This window comes from Alexandromys fortis, unplaced genomic scaffold, assembly GCF_014885135.2.
Source record: "Alexandromys fortis isolate MF-2015 unplaced genomic scaffold, M_Fortis_MF-2015_v1.1 scaffold_97, whole genome shotgun sequence".
Classification (NCBI taxonomy): domain Eukaryota; kingdom Metazoa; phylum Chordata; class Mammalia; order Rodentia; family Cricetidae; genus Alexandromys; species Alexandromys fortis.
The window spans coordinates 2,870,146-2,885,735 of record NW_026067981.1 but is presented as its reverse complement, the minus strand read 5'-3'; the positions used below and the strand labels follow the sequence as shown (position 1 = coordinate 2,885,735).

At 45.5% G+C, this 15,590-nt stretch overlaps 2 protein-coding genes across 8 annotated transcripts in view; one reads left to right on the top strand and one right to left on the bottom strand.

Moving 5' to 3' along the window:
* Atp1b1 (ATPase Na+/K+ transporting subunit beta 1) overlaps window positions 1–14,847 on the top strand; it is a 20,671-nt gene extending 5,824 nt beyond the window's left edge. The window contains exons 3-6 of the mRNA XM_050158277.1: window positions 8,721–8,876; window positions 10,152–10,336; window positions 12,626–12,706; window positions 13,434–14,847. Of these exons, the coding sequence (XP_050014234.1) occupies window positions 8,721–8,876; window positions 10,152–10,336; window positions 12,626–12,706; window positions 13,434–13,697 (686 nt within the window). The 3' untranslated portion in view covers window positions 13,698–14,847. The remainder of the gene's footprint in view (window positions 1–8,720; window positions 8,877–10,151; window positions 10,337–12,625; window positions 12,707–13,433) is intronic.
* The window catches only part of Nme7 (NME/NM23 family member 7), a 141,180-nt gene continuing 139,863 nt past the window's right edge, over window positions 14,274–15,590 (bottom strand). For all 7 annotated transcript variants that reach the window (XM_050158276.1, XM_050158274.1, XM_050158269.1 and 4 more), the window contains one exon: window positions 14,274–14,943. In XM_050158276.1, coding sequence (XP_050014233.1) covers window positions 14,911–14,943 — 33 coding nt within the window. In that variant the 3' untranslated portion in view covers window positions 14,274–14,910. The remainder of the gene's footprint in view (window positions 14,944–15,590) is intronic.

Below are 15,590 nucleotides of genomic sequence, written 5' to 3'. Positions count from 1 at the left end.
ATAGAACAGCTTAAATCTATTTCATGATGCGCAGACTCTGTACCAAAAAGAAGCAGGTCTTTGGAAAGATCTAATGTACTGGGAAATTAGGATATTCCATATTTTCCTGGGCTGCCGTGGTCATAAGGCATGTCTTCTGCTAGAGTCCTTATGGCGAATCGTCATAATTATTAGCACACAGTCCTTATGCCACTAAAAGTTATCCTTTGGTCATGGTGCTGTTTTATAATGACTTCAGCTTGAGGCAAAGATGACCGACCACACAGTCATCCTTTACTTAAAAAAAAGAAGACTATATAAACCTTGGAGAAATAAGTAACTTATTTATTTAGGTTTTTGCTTTTAGAGACAGGGTTTCTCTGTGTAGCTCTCTGTGTAGAGCTCTGTAGACCAGACTAGCCTTGAACTTAGTTCCGCCTGCCTCAGTCTCCCTTGTGCTGGGATTAAAGGTGTGTGCTACCACGCCTTGCAGAAATAAATAATTCAACAGAGCTAGTTCCAGGACAGGCTCCAAAGCCACAGAGAAACCCTGTCTCGAAAAACCAAAAAAAAAAAAAAAATTTAATAAGATAAAATTAAAAAAAAAATTCTAGTCCTTTTCTGGAAAGAAATCTCACCTTCCAAAATAAATAGCCAAAGTGTCTGATGCTTTAAGTCAGGGTTTGCCATGGAACTTGCTCTGACCAAGGTGCCCCATCCCTGCCCCCGCCCCATCTTCCCTCTTTCCCCAGCACTTTCTATTAGCACCTATATTTAGTGTGCTCAGCAGTTGGACTGACCTGACAAACCTTCACTTCTCAGAAGGAATGTGGGTGGCTCATCTCGGAAATATGCATTCCTGTCCTTTGGTCTGAGTCAGGGGCGAAGGTTTCAGTCCTTAACCTTCCCAGTTGTCTCCTCTGTCCTTATCCTTATCTCCGTCATTTCTGTCTCTGTCCTTAGCTGCTGTTTTAGTCTACACGTTTCCCTGTCCTATGGGTTTTTTCCCCTACTCCTCCTAACACTTTAGAAAATCATAGTCAGTTTTAGTCAGGTCAGTAGAGCACAGGCTGGTGAGACATGTCGTGCTCCCGGACTGTCGTGAGTACTCTGCATCCCCGAGGGACCCTGACTAGACCCTCCTTGGCATCATTCAGAACAGATGTTGAGAATTCATATTTGGAGAGGTATTAATGATTCACTAACTCTGCAGACGTAATAAAGGTGTGGAAGTATATATCCTGGTCAACTTTTGGCTTCAACTTAATGTCTCCAAGCCTCCTTTGTCTTGGTCAAAGAGGGAAAGTTCTGAGTCAGAAGTACGTGGTAAGTGTGCAAGATTTAATATTTAAAGATACAAGGACTTACTTAGGGCATGTTGTCATCTGACCTTGGGGCATGAATACAAACGTGGCCAATTGGGTTTGTAGTGTCCTTTACACTTTGAAATAAATGCCTTGTAACTAGAGCTCTTCCAAGTGGCATGTGTGAGTCTGGCCAGATCCAATAGTGGCAGTCATGTTTTGCTATAATCACGTAGATTGTATAATGGAGAAACTGATAGGCCCCCGTCACAAACAGGAGAAAAGTACAAAATGGAAGGGAAATTTAAGGACAAATGGGTCACATGGTTTCTGGACTCTGAGCAGTGGATGCTATTTCTCGCCAGATCTTACTCCTCAGTTGGAACTAACCTGCTTACCCCAGTGAGACAGCAGTGTCTAGGACGAGATGTTGGCACATAGTATTAAATAACTATTTTCATAGCTCAAAAATCAGTTTCCAACTTCCTGTTAAAGCAGTCTCTAAAGCCCAAAGCCATTACACATAGGTTCTTGAGATTTTATCAGCCTAAGAAGGAAGAGCTGGGACTTGGAGTTGAAGCCAGCCCCCACCACACCAGTACTATTGAACACACCAAGCCACAGTTTCTTACCTATCCAGTGGGAGGAATATCCTGTGATGATTAGACAGGAAATAAATGGAAAACATAACTGAGAGCAGCCTCGGATCTTTACGTCCCACCTTCCACTAGCAGCAGGAGGCTCTGAATTTCCTGCTGGGTGAGAGCACAGGGGGAGGCTGCATACTTAAGTTTCCTGGAGTCAGTCTAACTGCAGCTTTCCCTGAGAAGTATTTAAACAGTAGTGAATGAGAAAACATACTCAGAGTTTCTGTGAACCTAAATGACATGGTAACCAGTGCTCCTCTTAGCATACCCATCCCTGCCCTGCTGTATCCAGGCTTTTGTCCAGAGGAAAATCTCTTGAGTATGTAGAGCTGCTTGTCCTTCCAGTTGGATCTGGGCGAGCCAAGCACAGTACATGCATACACGCACCAGGTGCCCCCATGTGCTGTGGAGAGCCAAGCACAGAGCACATGTACATGCACACATGCTCCTCGTGCTGTGGAGAGTCAAGCACAGTGCACGTGTACACACACCACATGCTCCTGTGCACCGCGGAGTGCCAAGCACAGTGCACGCGTACACACACACATGCTCCCATGTGTGCACACATAACAAGGTGGTAGTTGCTCACCTCGTTGCCTCCCTGTGGTGTAATAGAAAAGTGCCTTCCATGGCCTGTCACCCATCCCCCACCCCCAGGTTATCCTAGCAACCGTGCAGTGAACTGAAGGTCACTATGTGTCATTCCCTGAGTCCACAGAGTTCCCACCTGGCATGCTTCCTGGTGCAAAGGTAGGAATGTATTCTTTCTTCTTCCTCGTAAAGTTGTGGGAGGTTCTTTGTTTTGCTCTTAAAGATGTCTCAGTGAGGACAGGACTCATTTTAAGAGGGTCAAATTCTTGGCATGTGGGTAACCAGAGTTAGGGCAGGAAGGTGGGGTGGATGAACATTAGCGGATCATGAACTGGTACCATTAGCCGATTGCTTTTCATCTTGTGAATGGCACGAAGCTAATCTAGTTCACGAGGGTATAGCCTTTGTAGCCTACCCCTCCACATGCTTCAGGCTCCTGAGAAGTCTTTATGGCAGGCTCAGAAAAACTGCAAGTCACGAGATGATTGATCCTCTCCAACTTCAGAGTTGTAGGGATAGAAACACTTTCTCCCTGGGCTTGGAGGAGCTGTAACTTCAGAGTGTTAGGGGACTTTGATGCCATCTCCAGTCAGTCAGTTAATCTGTGACTGCCTAGCTGACACATTTGGGTCTCTTCCCGCCCTCTCTTTCCACCCTCGGACCAACCCTGCCAACCTCTTCCCAGAGGAGATGCCATTGGTAGTACAAGCTTTCCTCACCTGTGGTTCAAAAAAGGGCTTAAAGAGGAAGATCTCAAGCTTCCAGAATTTTCTTGCCCACGTAGCTTATTTCTGAGTTTCCTAGGCATGCAGAAAGCCCAGTGATTGACATACAGTGTTTTTGGAAAGCCAAGTGTAATGCCTTGTGCCTTTAATCCCAGTATTCGTGAGGCTGCAAGTTTCAGATCGGCCTAGGGCTCCAGAAAAGTGGATCTTACTCATCTGAAGATGAGTGAGCGAACCAGGACCTCAGTTAAGTAAGATGAACTAACAAAGTAATGGAAATGATCCCAGGGGAAGAAAGGCAGATAAGTCAGTGTCATCTCGGGCTTGTGGCATTCACAGGAAGAGAGCTCCACCCTGGGAGACGGCAGTGGAAAGACACCTTCATTTCTGCTGATGGAGAGTCAGACAGGGTGGGACTGATCAGTGACCAGTTAGTGCTCTCATGCTGAAACTCACCATCTGATGCTGACCAGATTCCAGAGGCCAGGGCAATGAAGGGGGTCCCATGTTGTGTTACCCATAACTTTTGACCAGGAAAATACCTCTTCCCACGTCATGCAAGGATGGATAGGCCCCTATAGTATGATACTTAGGTATCACACTTCAGGCCCCTATAGTATGATACTAAGGTATCACATTTCAGGCTATTAGCAAATGTCATATTTTAGAGTTAGACAAGTCAAGTATACACTTGTTCTTTGTTTGACCTTGGACCGAAAAAAAAGCGCATAGTGTAAAACATCTAATGCCTGTCTAGTGTGTTCCCCTTTATAAAGAAGTGTTATCCTCCTTGTTTGGGGAACGAACACAATTACGAACATTCCAGAATGTCAAGCACAATGTCCTATGAAATCACTTTGAAAGCTAAAGCATCCACACCAAGTGATTCCTTCGCAGCATCTGAAGTTGAATAGGCAACTTCTGAGAAAAGTGCCCTGATGAGTGATTCTTTAATGGGGAAGGACCTGCAACCAGACTTTGTGGCATTTAGTTTAAACTGGGGCACAGATTTCTGTACCCCACCAGTGGTTAAACTGCCAAGCAGTCTGTAGAAACAGGCGAGAGGCTCCTCCGAGACTTTTCAGAGGGAGCAGGTTTGAGGCACAGGTGTAGATAGACTGTATGTGACCGCTGCCTCGAGGCAGGCCATTTACTCTTGGCTAATCCAGCCTCCAGTCACATGCTGACCCTGACGCAAAAGGTAAGTGGGAAGGAACTGGTTCCCAGAATTCTGTTAGGTAAGTTGATAATAACCCCACAGACAAAATAATAAATAATAGGTTGTTCAGATTGAGACTTCAAGGGGGGTAATCCAAGTGTATAACTGTAGAGGTGCACTTGTATATGCGTAAGCCATTCTCGCTCCTCCATTTTCTTTTTAATTGGAGAATACTTTCAGCCTGCAGTGTGTAGGAGATGTGAATGGCTTCATGTAAAAGCTTCTCTTAGCTTCCTGTGTCCTTGGAGGATTCTGTGGAAGATGATACCTGTTGGAGAGTATTTGGCTGTGAGTCATCAGCTGTATCAAATGACCGGGCCAAGCAGCTGTGCTTTGGGATTGACTGGAGAAACTGCTGCAAGGTTAAAATGGCTCCATTCTCCTTTAAATACTTCAGCGCTGCAAGCAGACGGAGAAGTCACAAACTTGCTACACTGTAACCTAATTGGAAACAATGCTTGCTGGTGAAAAGCCTCTTTCTTTCTCCCCCCCTGTACTCTTCACACCCACTAAAGTCAGCAGTGGGAATGTGTGCCGCCTTTGTTTCTCAGGAGACGGAGCAGGAGACGGAGTCCCAAGAGGCAGGTGCATCTGGAAGGGGCGAGTGTGAAGTTAGAGGTTTTCTTTTCCTACTCCAGATCTTAACGTAAAATTGAAGTACTTGTAAGAACCCAGATATGAACATGACTCAGATCGTCCCAGTCCTTCCGTAGGTGACTTCCTTGGGTAAGGGCTTGACTAGTTCATGACTCCATTCACTGGTGGCTTTGGTGCGAAGCTGTCCTGAGCTTCACCTCCTTGATGTGCATTTAAGCTCTGACAGCCGAGAGGCAGAAGGCTAGGTCTGCTTCAGGGCCTAAGGCTTGAAACCGCGGCCAGCACTCTGAGGGTCTGCTCTTTGGCCTCTGGGGGTTAGCATTGCAGACAGAGCTTCCCCTTGGTCAGTTATGACTAACAGCTTTAGGAATGGGCAAGGGGAAGCCAGAAGATCCTGCCTAGGTACACTAGCTGGCAAAAGCACCAGTTAGCAGGATGGGGGTGTGGGGTTGAGCTATGAGGTAGATATTGGTGTGATTCCAGTGTTTGATTCCACTGTTTGCCTTGACTAGAGAGGAATGGTCCTGACTGCACGTCACACTTTTGGGTCAGTGGTGGCACAGTGGTGGCACTGTTTCACAGGTCTGTTGGTAAGCAGTGGGTAGCTGGACTCGCTACTGATGAGGCTGGCATACGCATGTAGGTGAACATGAGGTCCTGAAAAACACGCTTACAACTGAGTTATAGGAACTCATATTTGGGGCTCTGGCACATGTCACCCTGTCTCTTAATGGGGACCTGGGGTTGAAGTGGTGAGAGAATGAAAGCCCTCACCGTAGTCCCACCTCCTCATGCTCCCTTTCTCTTCCGAGAAGTGGCGTCATCAAAGGACTGGCCCCTCGAGCGGCCCCTCCCAGAGAAAACAGACAGCTGGCAAATGAGAGGCAGCGGGGATTGCCAGCTGAGGCCAGGACAGAACGGGCAGTGCCACGGGTGAACTTGCCTTGCAATCTGGGTCCTGCCTTGTTTATTTTCAGTGTGACCTGGGGTTACTTTAGTTATTACAGCTCCTGGGGTGAGACAAATTCTCGTATTGTGCTCCGGAGCTTTGTTAGCAGGTTGGTTTCTGCTGAATCACCTGCTCTGCTGGGGACCACAGTGCACTGCCGTCACCACACTGTGGCCCTTCATCAGCCGCCTGAAGTTCTGTTCCTTCCAGCTTCCCTCCTTTCTGAAAGATGTGTCGGGCTGCTCCTAGCCTCCTGACACTTGATACCTTTGCTTTCTTCACCCTTGAGGCTGCCTCTCCTGGCCTTGGGAAGCTGACTAACCCTGAGCACACAGTCCATTCTGCCTGACAGGTTCACAGGCATTCGTTCTCGTCTCTTAGGCATGACTGCCCCTCAAGACTCCATTTTCTCTGGATCCCAGAGCCGTGCTAGGGAAATGCCCTATTCGCCTGTCTTTTCTTCTCCAGCTTTTGGGTGTATGTCTTTCACTTCCCCACGGCCAGGCAAATCACCTTGACTTAGATGGCTGGTTACAGCTCAGACTAGGAACAGTCTCCAGCTGCCCGGTCTATCTCAGTACCATTCTCCCTTTGCTATCCTTAGGTGCTAGCCTTTGTACTTGCTTTCCCTTTGCAGCAGCCAGTGGCTTTTGCTCACTGCTCCCAAGCCCATGGGTAGACCACAATGCCAGCTTCCCGCCTAATGTAAAAAGATCGTCTAGAATATATTTAGATGATTTTAGATGCAAAAACAATATTTCCTGGCTTATGAACTTTTAAAGACTGTTTAATCCTCGTAACCTTTGCTTATTTCAAGCTGAAGACTCTGCTAATTCTGAAACAGTATTCCTTTTTACCTGTGCTCTTTAGGTTTTGCATTAGTCTTATCAAAAATTCTTTACATTTTTAAAAGAATTTATTACAGTTATGTAAGGCGCAGGGTGCATGTGCTGTGGTTCACATGTAGAGGGCAGAGGACAACTTCAGGGAGTTGGTTTTATCCTTCCGCTTTTATGTGGGTCCCAAGGCTTCAACTCAGCCCAGTAGGCTTGCTCAGCAAGCACTTTCCCTACTGAGAATCTCATTGGCCCCTCCAGCATGTTCTTCATTGTTGGTTGGAGACAAAGTCTCAGTGCATAGCTCTGCCTGGCCTAGAATTTACAGAGATCCACCTGCCTCCGCCTCCCGAGTGCTGGGATTAAAGGCCCGAGCCACCATGCTGCACAGGAAGGGTTGATGTTTCCCTTCGAGCACTGTATCCACATCTCACTCCATCCATCCCTTCTGCCGTCTCCCCAGGTGGCTGCTTGGAGTTCCTGCGGGCCAGTCCCACTTAGCACTGTTGAAGCTCAAAGCAGCCCTCTCTCACTGGAAACGCTAACAGCTGTCTACTCCAGCTTCTCTTGAAGCCCTGTTCTCAAGCACCACAAATGGGGCTGCTAAATAATTAATTGCGCTAGTTATGTTTCCACTTTAATTATGCTATTGTCTGCCTCGATGTCGCCACTATTAAATTCTAATTCTCCAGAGCAGTCATTCTAAACCAAGGGTGCTTTGGGCTTAGAGGTTATGCCTAGGTAGGTCTGGGATGGATCCTATGGGGCTGCCTGTTTAATCAGCTTGAGGAGGGTGGGATGGGTGCCTGCACCTGCCACAGGTGAGGGACGGAGGTCAGGTGTAGCTCCTGATTAGCAGGCCCCCTGCCACAGGGCCAATCCGGAGGTGGAGACTGAGCAGCGAGGCTGTCTGATGTAACAACAGGAAACACAAGATACCCAGTTAACGTTGAAATTCATTACACAGTGAGCACACGTGTGTGTGTTTGTATGTGTGTGTGGTCTATTCCTACTAAAGAATCATCCCATGTTTATATTTGGGAGTGGAATGTAATTGGGTATCTTTTATCTGGCTGTCCTGGGGTGAAAGGTCATTGTGGTTGCTTCCCCGACTCCCTGACTTGGATATAGTGCTATTGTGTAGTATTATCTAAGTGCCCATTTAGGAAACCCTGTGAGGGCACAGGCTTCCGGACATGAGAGACTTACAACAGAGAATGCAAACCCATGTCTCATGTATCTCGACTTTCACTTTGATAGGTACTGACATGCCTAGATCTTTGAATTGACAACTGCATATATATCTTAAATTTTCCATTTGAAGCTGAAAAAAAAAAATCTATCCTAGATTTTAAGAGCCAAAGGACTGTCATCTCTGGGGAGCAGTCTTGAGGTTAGAGAGACTGAGGTTTTATAATCCGCTGCTGTGGAGTATCAAGGGAGCGACACTGTACCCCAGCTGCTAGCAGTGCAGGTTTGAGAATGTGTGCACATGAAGACACTAGGAAAACCACAGACCGCACACCTGGGTTGGAATTCTGGTCCTGCTTTCTCTGCAACCTTGCCCAGAATTCTTAACCTTTCATTGCAAGTGGTATTCTCATTCACAAAACAAATTAATGCCTACTCTGAAGTGTTGACAAGGAACCTGGATGGTATCTGATATTATTTCATCGTCATTACATTTTGCAATCTAATCTAAATGCCATCAGATTGAATTTGAAAGGGAAGTGGGGATTTACCGCTTACACCACATGAGCCGGGGTGGGGTGGGAGTGGTGGCGAGGGTGAGGGAACCATATTTGTTCCTGCTTTTGAAGTTCCTTGATTGCCTTTCCCACTGACGTTGTCTTTCTGGCTTTCATTGCTGTAGGACTGACACAGATCCCTCAGATCCAAAAGACTGAAATTTCCTTCCGTCCTAATGACCCCAAGAGCTACGAGGCCTATGTGCTAAACATCATCAGGTTCCTGGAAAAGTACAAAGATTCGGCCCAGAAGGATGACATGATTTTCGAGGACTGTGGCAGTAAGTGACTCACTGTAGATTCATGTGGTCTTAATATTGACCGAGTTGTCATTCTTTGCTTAATTTAGTAATTTAAAAGTAATATTACTGGTTGCTGGAGGGATGGCTCAGCGGTTAAGAGCATTGGCTGCTCTTACAAAGGTCCTGAGTTCAATTCCCAGCAACCACATGGTGGCTCACAACCATCTGTAATGGGGTCTAGTGCCCTCTTCTGGCCTGCAGGCATACACACAGACAGAATATTGTATACCTAATAAATAAATATTTTTTTTAAAAAAAGTAATGTTACTGAATTTTTGTTAGAATTTCCATGAAGTTTTCACCTTACTTTACAATAATTAAAAAGACGCGAGTGATAAGTGAGGTGAAATCGTGTTTGAAGGGGAACTAGTTTAGTAAAATATACGTTATGATGAGGATGGCGATAAATAATATACATCAAAGTCACAATAAAATACATTATTTTCCTGCAGCTCCAGAAAATTCTGACCCAAACCCTTTGAGCTCAAAAAAATGATTGACAGTCCCTTTAATTCATCATATTCTTGTTGTAATGTGGACCTGTTAATGCTGTTGCTGCTGCTGCCTCTGCTTGGGCATGGTCTAGCGTCCTTTTAGCCCTAAGTAACTAAGCAAGCGTTAGAGCAGTGGTTCTCAACTCGTGGGTTGTGACCCCTTCACAGGGTCCTAGGACCATGAGAAAAACACAGATATTTTACATTACACTTCATAACAGTAGCGGAATTACAAAGCAACAGTGAAAATGGTTTTATGGTTGGGGGGTACCACATGAGGACAGTATGGAAGGGTCACAGCATTAGGAAGGTTGAGGACCACTGCATTAGAAGAGATTATCAGGGGCCGGAGAGATGGCTCGAGGGTTAAGAACACTGGCTGCTCTGGCTGCTCTTGCAGAGGTCCTGAATTCAGTTCCCAGCAACCACATGGTGGCTCACAACCATTTGTAATGAGATCTAGTGTCCTCTTGAACATTGTATGCATAATAAATCAATAATTATTTTGAGAGAGAGAGAGGGAGAGAGACTAACAGCCCTACGTGCATGCCGATCATAGAGCACAGGTGGTGAGCAGTTCAGGTTTGGGGCCATGCGCCAGAGGTTGCCTTTGCTAGCATTGAAAGTCCCTGTCTAATACATCCCATGTGTAGCTAGCTCTGACCTCAATGGGAAATTATCAGGAACGAGAAGTTCTTTACCTTCTTACTAGTGCAGAGCGGACGGTTGGCACACTCTGTCAATGTGTTTGTGCTTCTAGGTATGCCCAGCGAACCCAAGGAACGGGGAGAACTGAACCACGAGAGGGGAGAACGAAAGGTCTGCAGGTTCAAGCTCGACTGGCTGGGGAACTGCTCTGGAATCGATGATGATACTTATGGCTACAAAGAAGGGAAACCCTGCGTCATCATCAAGCTCAACCGAGTCGTGGGCTTCAAACCTAAGGCAAGTGGGGTTTTACATTGCAGACGCACTTTGTGGCTTATCTGATGAGACAGGAAGTTTTAAGACACACTTGCTGCTACATTTGAAGTGCAGTAGTGTAAGACCAAAACCTTTCTCCTGCATCAAGGGCAGCAATCTCCATCCCTAAAGTTGCAGACCGAGTGCCACAGCCAAATTTTGGAGTGTCGCCCTGTTTTGAGACAATCTCAGTGTAGCCCAAGCTTATCCAGTCACTCTGTAGCCAAGGCTGCCCTTCTGGTCGCTACCCTCCTAGTCCCATCTCTCCACTGACGGGACTGTGGCTGTCTCACCCACAGCTCTGTTCTTGTTCTTAATACCCGGCTCAGTGTTGATAAAGAAACATTTTCACACATGAGCGTTTCCTGGCTAGGAGGTGTGAATACAGACAGACAAGCTGCTTTTGGTTTGGACTTGAAGGAGCAATAAGAATATTTCAGAAATACTCTTGCTGTCTGTCAATCTGAAAAAAAAATTTTCCTGAATGAAAACCCAGAAAATGACACCATCTCTGAACTTGGTTAACCATGCAGTTTCTAACGAGCGGACATTACTTGATCACTAAAAATAGCCAATCGCTACTGTTTTTACGAGAAAGTCTTTAGAAGAAGGAAAAGCATTACTGGTGTTGTCTCGGCTCTTCTACATGGTTATTTCGTTCTCTTCTCAGCTCATGAACTAAACACCGCTGTCCTTCCGTAGGCATGGTTTCTGCCTGGAGGTTCCTCTAAAGGTGATACGAACACTGCCCAACATTAGTATATACATTGTAATTCCAAGGGGAATTGACTGCAAGACATTGAGTTACCTGGACAAACTCACTTCCTTTCTGAAACCTCTCTCTTTCAGTTTCTACTGCATGTTAATTGATTTCCATAATACTTGTTGCCCAAAAGAAAGTCAGTGTAGAGAGGAAAGTTTTCTTGTTTTATGACGTTTCTATGTAGCCCTGGCTGTCCTGGAATTCTGTGGAGATCCTTCACTTGCCTGAATGCTGGGATCAAAGGCGTGTGCTACCATGCCCAGCAGGAAAGTTTAAAGAATGCATTGAAGCTCCTTTACCCTACCAGAGGCAAGAACCAGTAGTGGATGCCTGGCTGGTGTTTTGATGGGTCTCTTGCGAATGTTAGTGACCCTTTCAACAAGCCTATAACCATAGTACCATAGGTAGCACTACTACTCCATGCTTGTATTTGGCATTTACATGGCCAGGGTAATCTAGCAATAGGAGGAATGGGCGTGGTGTATCTTGCCACTCAGCACACACTCTTCTTAGTGGTTCCTGTTGTGATTTCTCTTCCCACATCAGGAAGGCCTGTTTTGTGATAGATGCTGACTTCTCCTTTTATATTTGGGCTCTAGTTAATCCATTGCTTCTCATTTGTCTCTCCTACCCAAATCGCCAAAAAATCAGTGTATTTTTTTGTTAGAGAGTGCAGTAGCTCATTTCAGTCAGTGTGCCTGGTTCCTTATCTTCTGAGGGTACATCGTGGCAACATCTTAGGTCAGTCAGTGTTTTCTAAGTTTTCAAGGCAGGCATATTGGTAGCAGAAAGCCCCCAAAGAGTCAAGTCTAGGTGTCCATTCTCTCATAGTCTATAAATAGTGTCAATATGAATGAATACCTTCTTGATGTATAGATCTGTCGGTGTAACTGTGCTTTAGACTGTGTGTGCTATGTCTCATGTCCAGGCTCAGACGCAATGCTAGCGTGAGTGGGCAAACGACTGCTTTCCAGAAACATGTGGTCATCGCCCTTCTTTGGAGGGAGATGAGAACCAGGGATGTAGGTGGAGGGCCCTGCCCTGCATTTGCTGGAGCAGTCGTTTGCAAGCCGTACTCACCCAGTCTCAGCACTCCATGGCGGAAGGCGATGCCACCTTCACCTGCGTCAGGTACCACTTTACCTCACAGAACTGGAAAGGAAGAGTCCTTGGGTGTCAGTGTGATGCCATCTCCTCAGCAGTCACTGAGTTATGCTCATTGTCCGCTGAGGCAGGCTTACGTAGGCTAGCATCACACATCCCTCAGTGCTGGGCCGCTTGGTCGCTCTGCGGCCGTCACCACACTTGGACACCTACCTTCTTCAAACAAGTTAAACAGAATCTTCTAATTGATGAGGGGAGTCACTTCCTCACCCTCCTGATGTGTTTTATTAGTTCAGCAGCTTTTTGTCCACAGTGTCTGTTTGTTGGTTTGGCCTACATATTAGTTTTATTTTTCAGGAAAAAAAGATATTTTGTTGACCAATGTGGGTTTCTTTCACTTTTAGCCTCCCAAGAATGAGTCCTTGGAGACTTACCCAGCGGCGAAGTATAATCCAAATGTCCTACCCGTTCAGTGTACTGGCAAGGTAAGAATGTGCTCAGGGCTCCTGGGGGTTGTAGGGGAAGAGGGGCAGGATGAGAGGAATGGATGAGACTCCAGACAGCTAAAGGGACAGTCTGAATACAAGAAATTGCTTCCAGGTGTTACTCTGAAAAGATGAATTGGAACTAGACACAAGTTTGTTTACTGGCACAAGAAATCCAAATATCTGAATTTAATCTAATGGAATATGGGTTTATGGACCTGAGAGGTGACCTAGCCCACAGCAAGTGTTAAAGATTCAGGCCAACTTTCTTGTATTGTGGTACCAAGCCAAGAGTCAGATTTGGATACAGGGGCAAACATGCAAACCAATACTGCTGGAGACAGTGTCCGTAATGAAGCCGTATCCACCAGACAGTCCAGGGAGTCCTCTCACTATTGGCCTTATTAGGAGGCCGTGCCAGCTTTGCGAAATACTTGCTTGGCCTTGGTCTCAGTGTCTCCATTTACACAGTGAAAGCAGCCCCTCTAGTGAGTGTTTCTTGGCTGCTCTTGGCAGTGAAATTACTTCCTTCCTGTGGGGCCACCCAGTGCTTGGTGGCCCCCACTTCTGAGAGGCGTGAGGTAGGCATGCCACGGGGTGGCTTGTTTTCTTTTCCTCTGGTAATCATTTTGCAGACTGTAGGGGTTGAGAGTCTTGCACTCAAGAACAAGATGAGACCTGTGATGGGTGCCATTAAAATTCAATTACATTCCCTTTTGATTTTCAGAGAGATGAAGACAAGGACAAAGTCGGAAACATAGAGTACTTCGGAATGGGCGGATTTTATGGCTTCCCTCTGCAGTATTATCCCTACTATGGCAAACTCCTGCAGCCCAAGTACCTGCAGCCTCTGCTGGCTGTACAGTTCACCAACCTCACCTTGGACACTGAGATTCGCATTGAGTGTAAGGCATATGGTGAGAACATTGGGTACAGTGAGAAAGACCGTTTTCAGGGACGCTTTGAGGTAAAAATTTTAATTAAGAGCTGATCACGAGCACAAATCTTTCCCACTAGCCATTTAATAAGTTAAAAGAGATACACAAACCTACTAGTCTTGAACAAACTGTCATACGTATGGGACCTACACTTAATCTCTATGCTTTACACTAGCTTCCGCATTTAATAGGTTAGAATGTAAATTTAAAGTGTAGCAATAGCAACAAAATATTTATTCTACTGTAAATGACAAAAGAAAAATAAAAATTGAGCCTTGGGACGTGCCCATTTTTACTGTAAATTAGATTCCATAACTGACTTGTAGTGAGCAGTGCTCTGGCCCCTAAGTATCGCCGCCTTGTCTGTTTTATTTAGTGTACAGTACTATAGGTGCGCACTCTGGTCATTTTTCAAGCCATGTTTTATCATATGTTTTCTACTTTACGTGAGCAAGGTTTGCTGTCCGAGGTGTAAATATTCAACGGGAATAAAACTGGCATGGTACTTTTTCCTTTTCTTATTTTTTTGGCTCTGAAATTTCAAAAGATGGCCCATCAATGAGCGTTTTTAACACACTCCATAGTCTTTTCCCTGTGGTATCAGGTCTTTATTTTTATCTTTATTTCCTGGGGCTGGGGGGTGGGGGTGGGCTGTCATGGGGGAGCTGCCCTTTACATTTTAAGTGACACTGCAGAAAAACAAAGGTGATGGGTTGTGTTGTGCTCCGTGCTGAATGCTGTCCGCCATCTTTCCCTTGTCCTCCAGTGTGTTCTGAAGCTGTGTCTGAGATCTGGATCTGCCCATCACTTTGGCTAGTGATGGGGCTCATTCATTTGCTTTGTACGTTTTCTTTTCCTTCTTTCCTTTCTCTGGAGGCATCATGTGCTGGTGCTGTGTCTTTATGAATGTTTTAACCATTTTCATGGTGGAAGAATTTTATATTTATGCAGTTGTACAATTTTATTTTTTTCTGCAAGAAAAAGTGTAATGTATGAAATAAACCAAAGTCACTTGTTTGAAAATAAAATCTTTATTTTGAACTTTATAAAAAGCAATGCAGTACCCCATAGACTGGTGTTAAATGTTGTCTACAGTGCAAACCCATGTTCTAACATATGTAATAATTGCCAGGAGTACAGTGCTCTTGTTGATCTTGTGTCAGTCAGGTTAAAACAACGGACAATAAAAGAATGAACACATTCCTCACGTGTGTGACTCGCTTGTCTTGAGTGTCTCCGTCTGTGCCGTCTTTACTCTCTGTATTGTTAATTATCCAAGATCTTGAAGAAATACTGGACCTGAAAGGCAAGCACAGGGTGCTGTTAGCTGCCGTGCAGGTCTGGGCTCTTCCACATGCTAGGATGCCCAGGGGACCAGGCCATGAGGATGCACCTCTTCCAAAAGGGATAACTAGGTTAACAAGAGGCAGGAGGCCAGTAAGCCCGAAGCTTGTATTAGAAGGGTTTGCAGTGCTGTTCCACTCCGTATGGAACACAGGGAATCTTGCTTCCTGCAACAATAACCACAGCTCCACAAAGTTAAAAAACAAAGATGATGTTAGGTTTGAGACTCAGGCAATGAAAAAGCTTGCATCCTGCTTTGATCCAGGTTTTAGCCAAAGTATTATTTAACCTTGTAGAAAAGTTATTCTTAGTGTGAGAAAAGGAAAAGGTTAACTTTCTGAGCATTTTTTTCTGGTATGATGGAGTTTTAAGATTTCTGTATTGCCAACATGGAGACATGGAAATTAAAACGACGGTGTCCAGTGAAACTGGAAACCTTTCAGAAGGAGGCCTGGGTAGCCACAGCTCAACAATCATTCCTTCCTACTGTCAGGCTAGTCCTAAGAACTCAGGTCCGTGCCAGCTGTAGGGCTAATTCACAAATCCCAGGTTAGTTCCCACCCACTGTTCCATACTAAAAACCCTGCTTTTCCCTAGGTTTG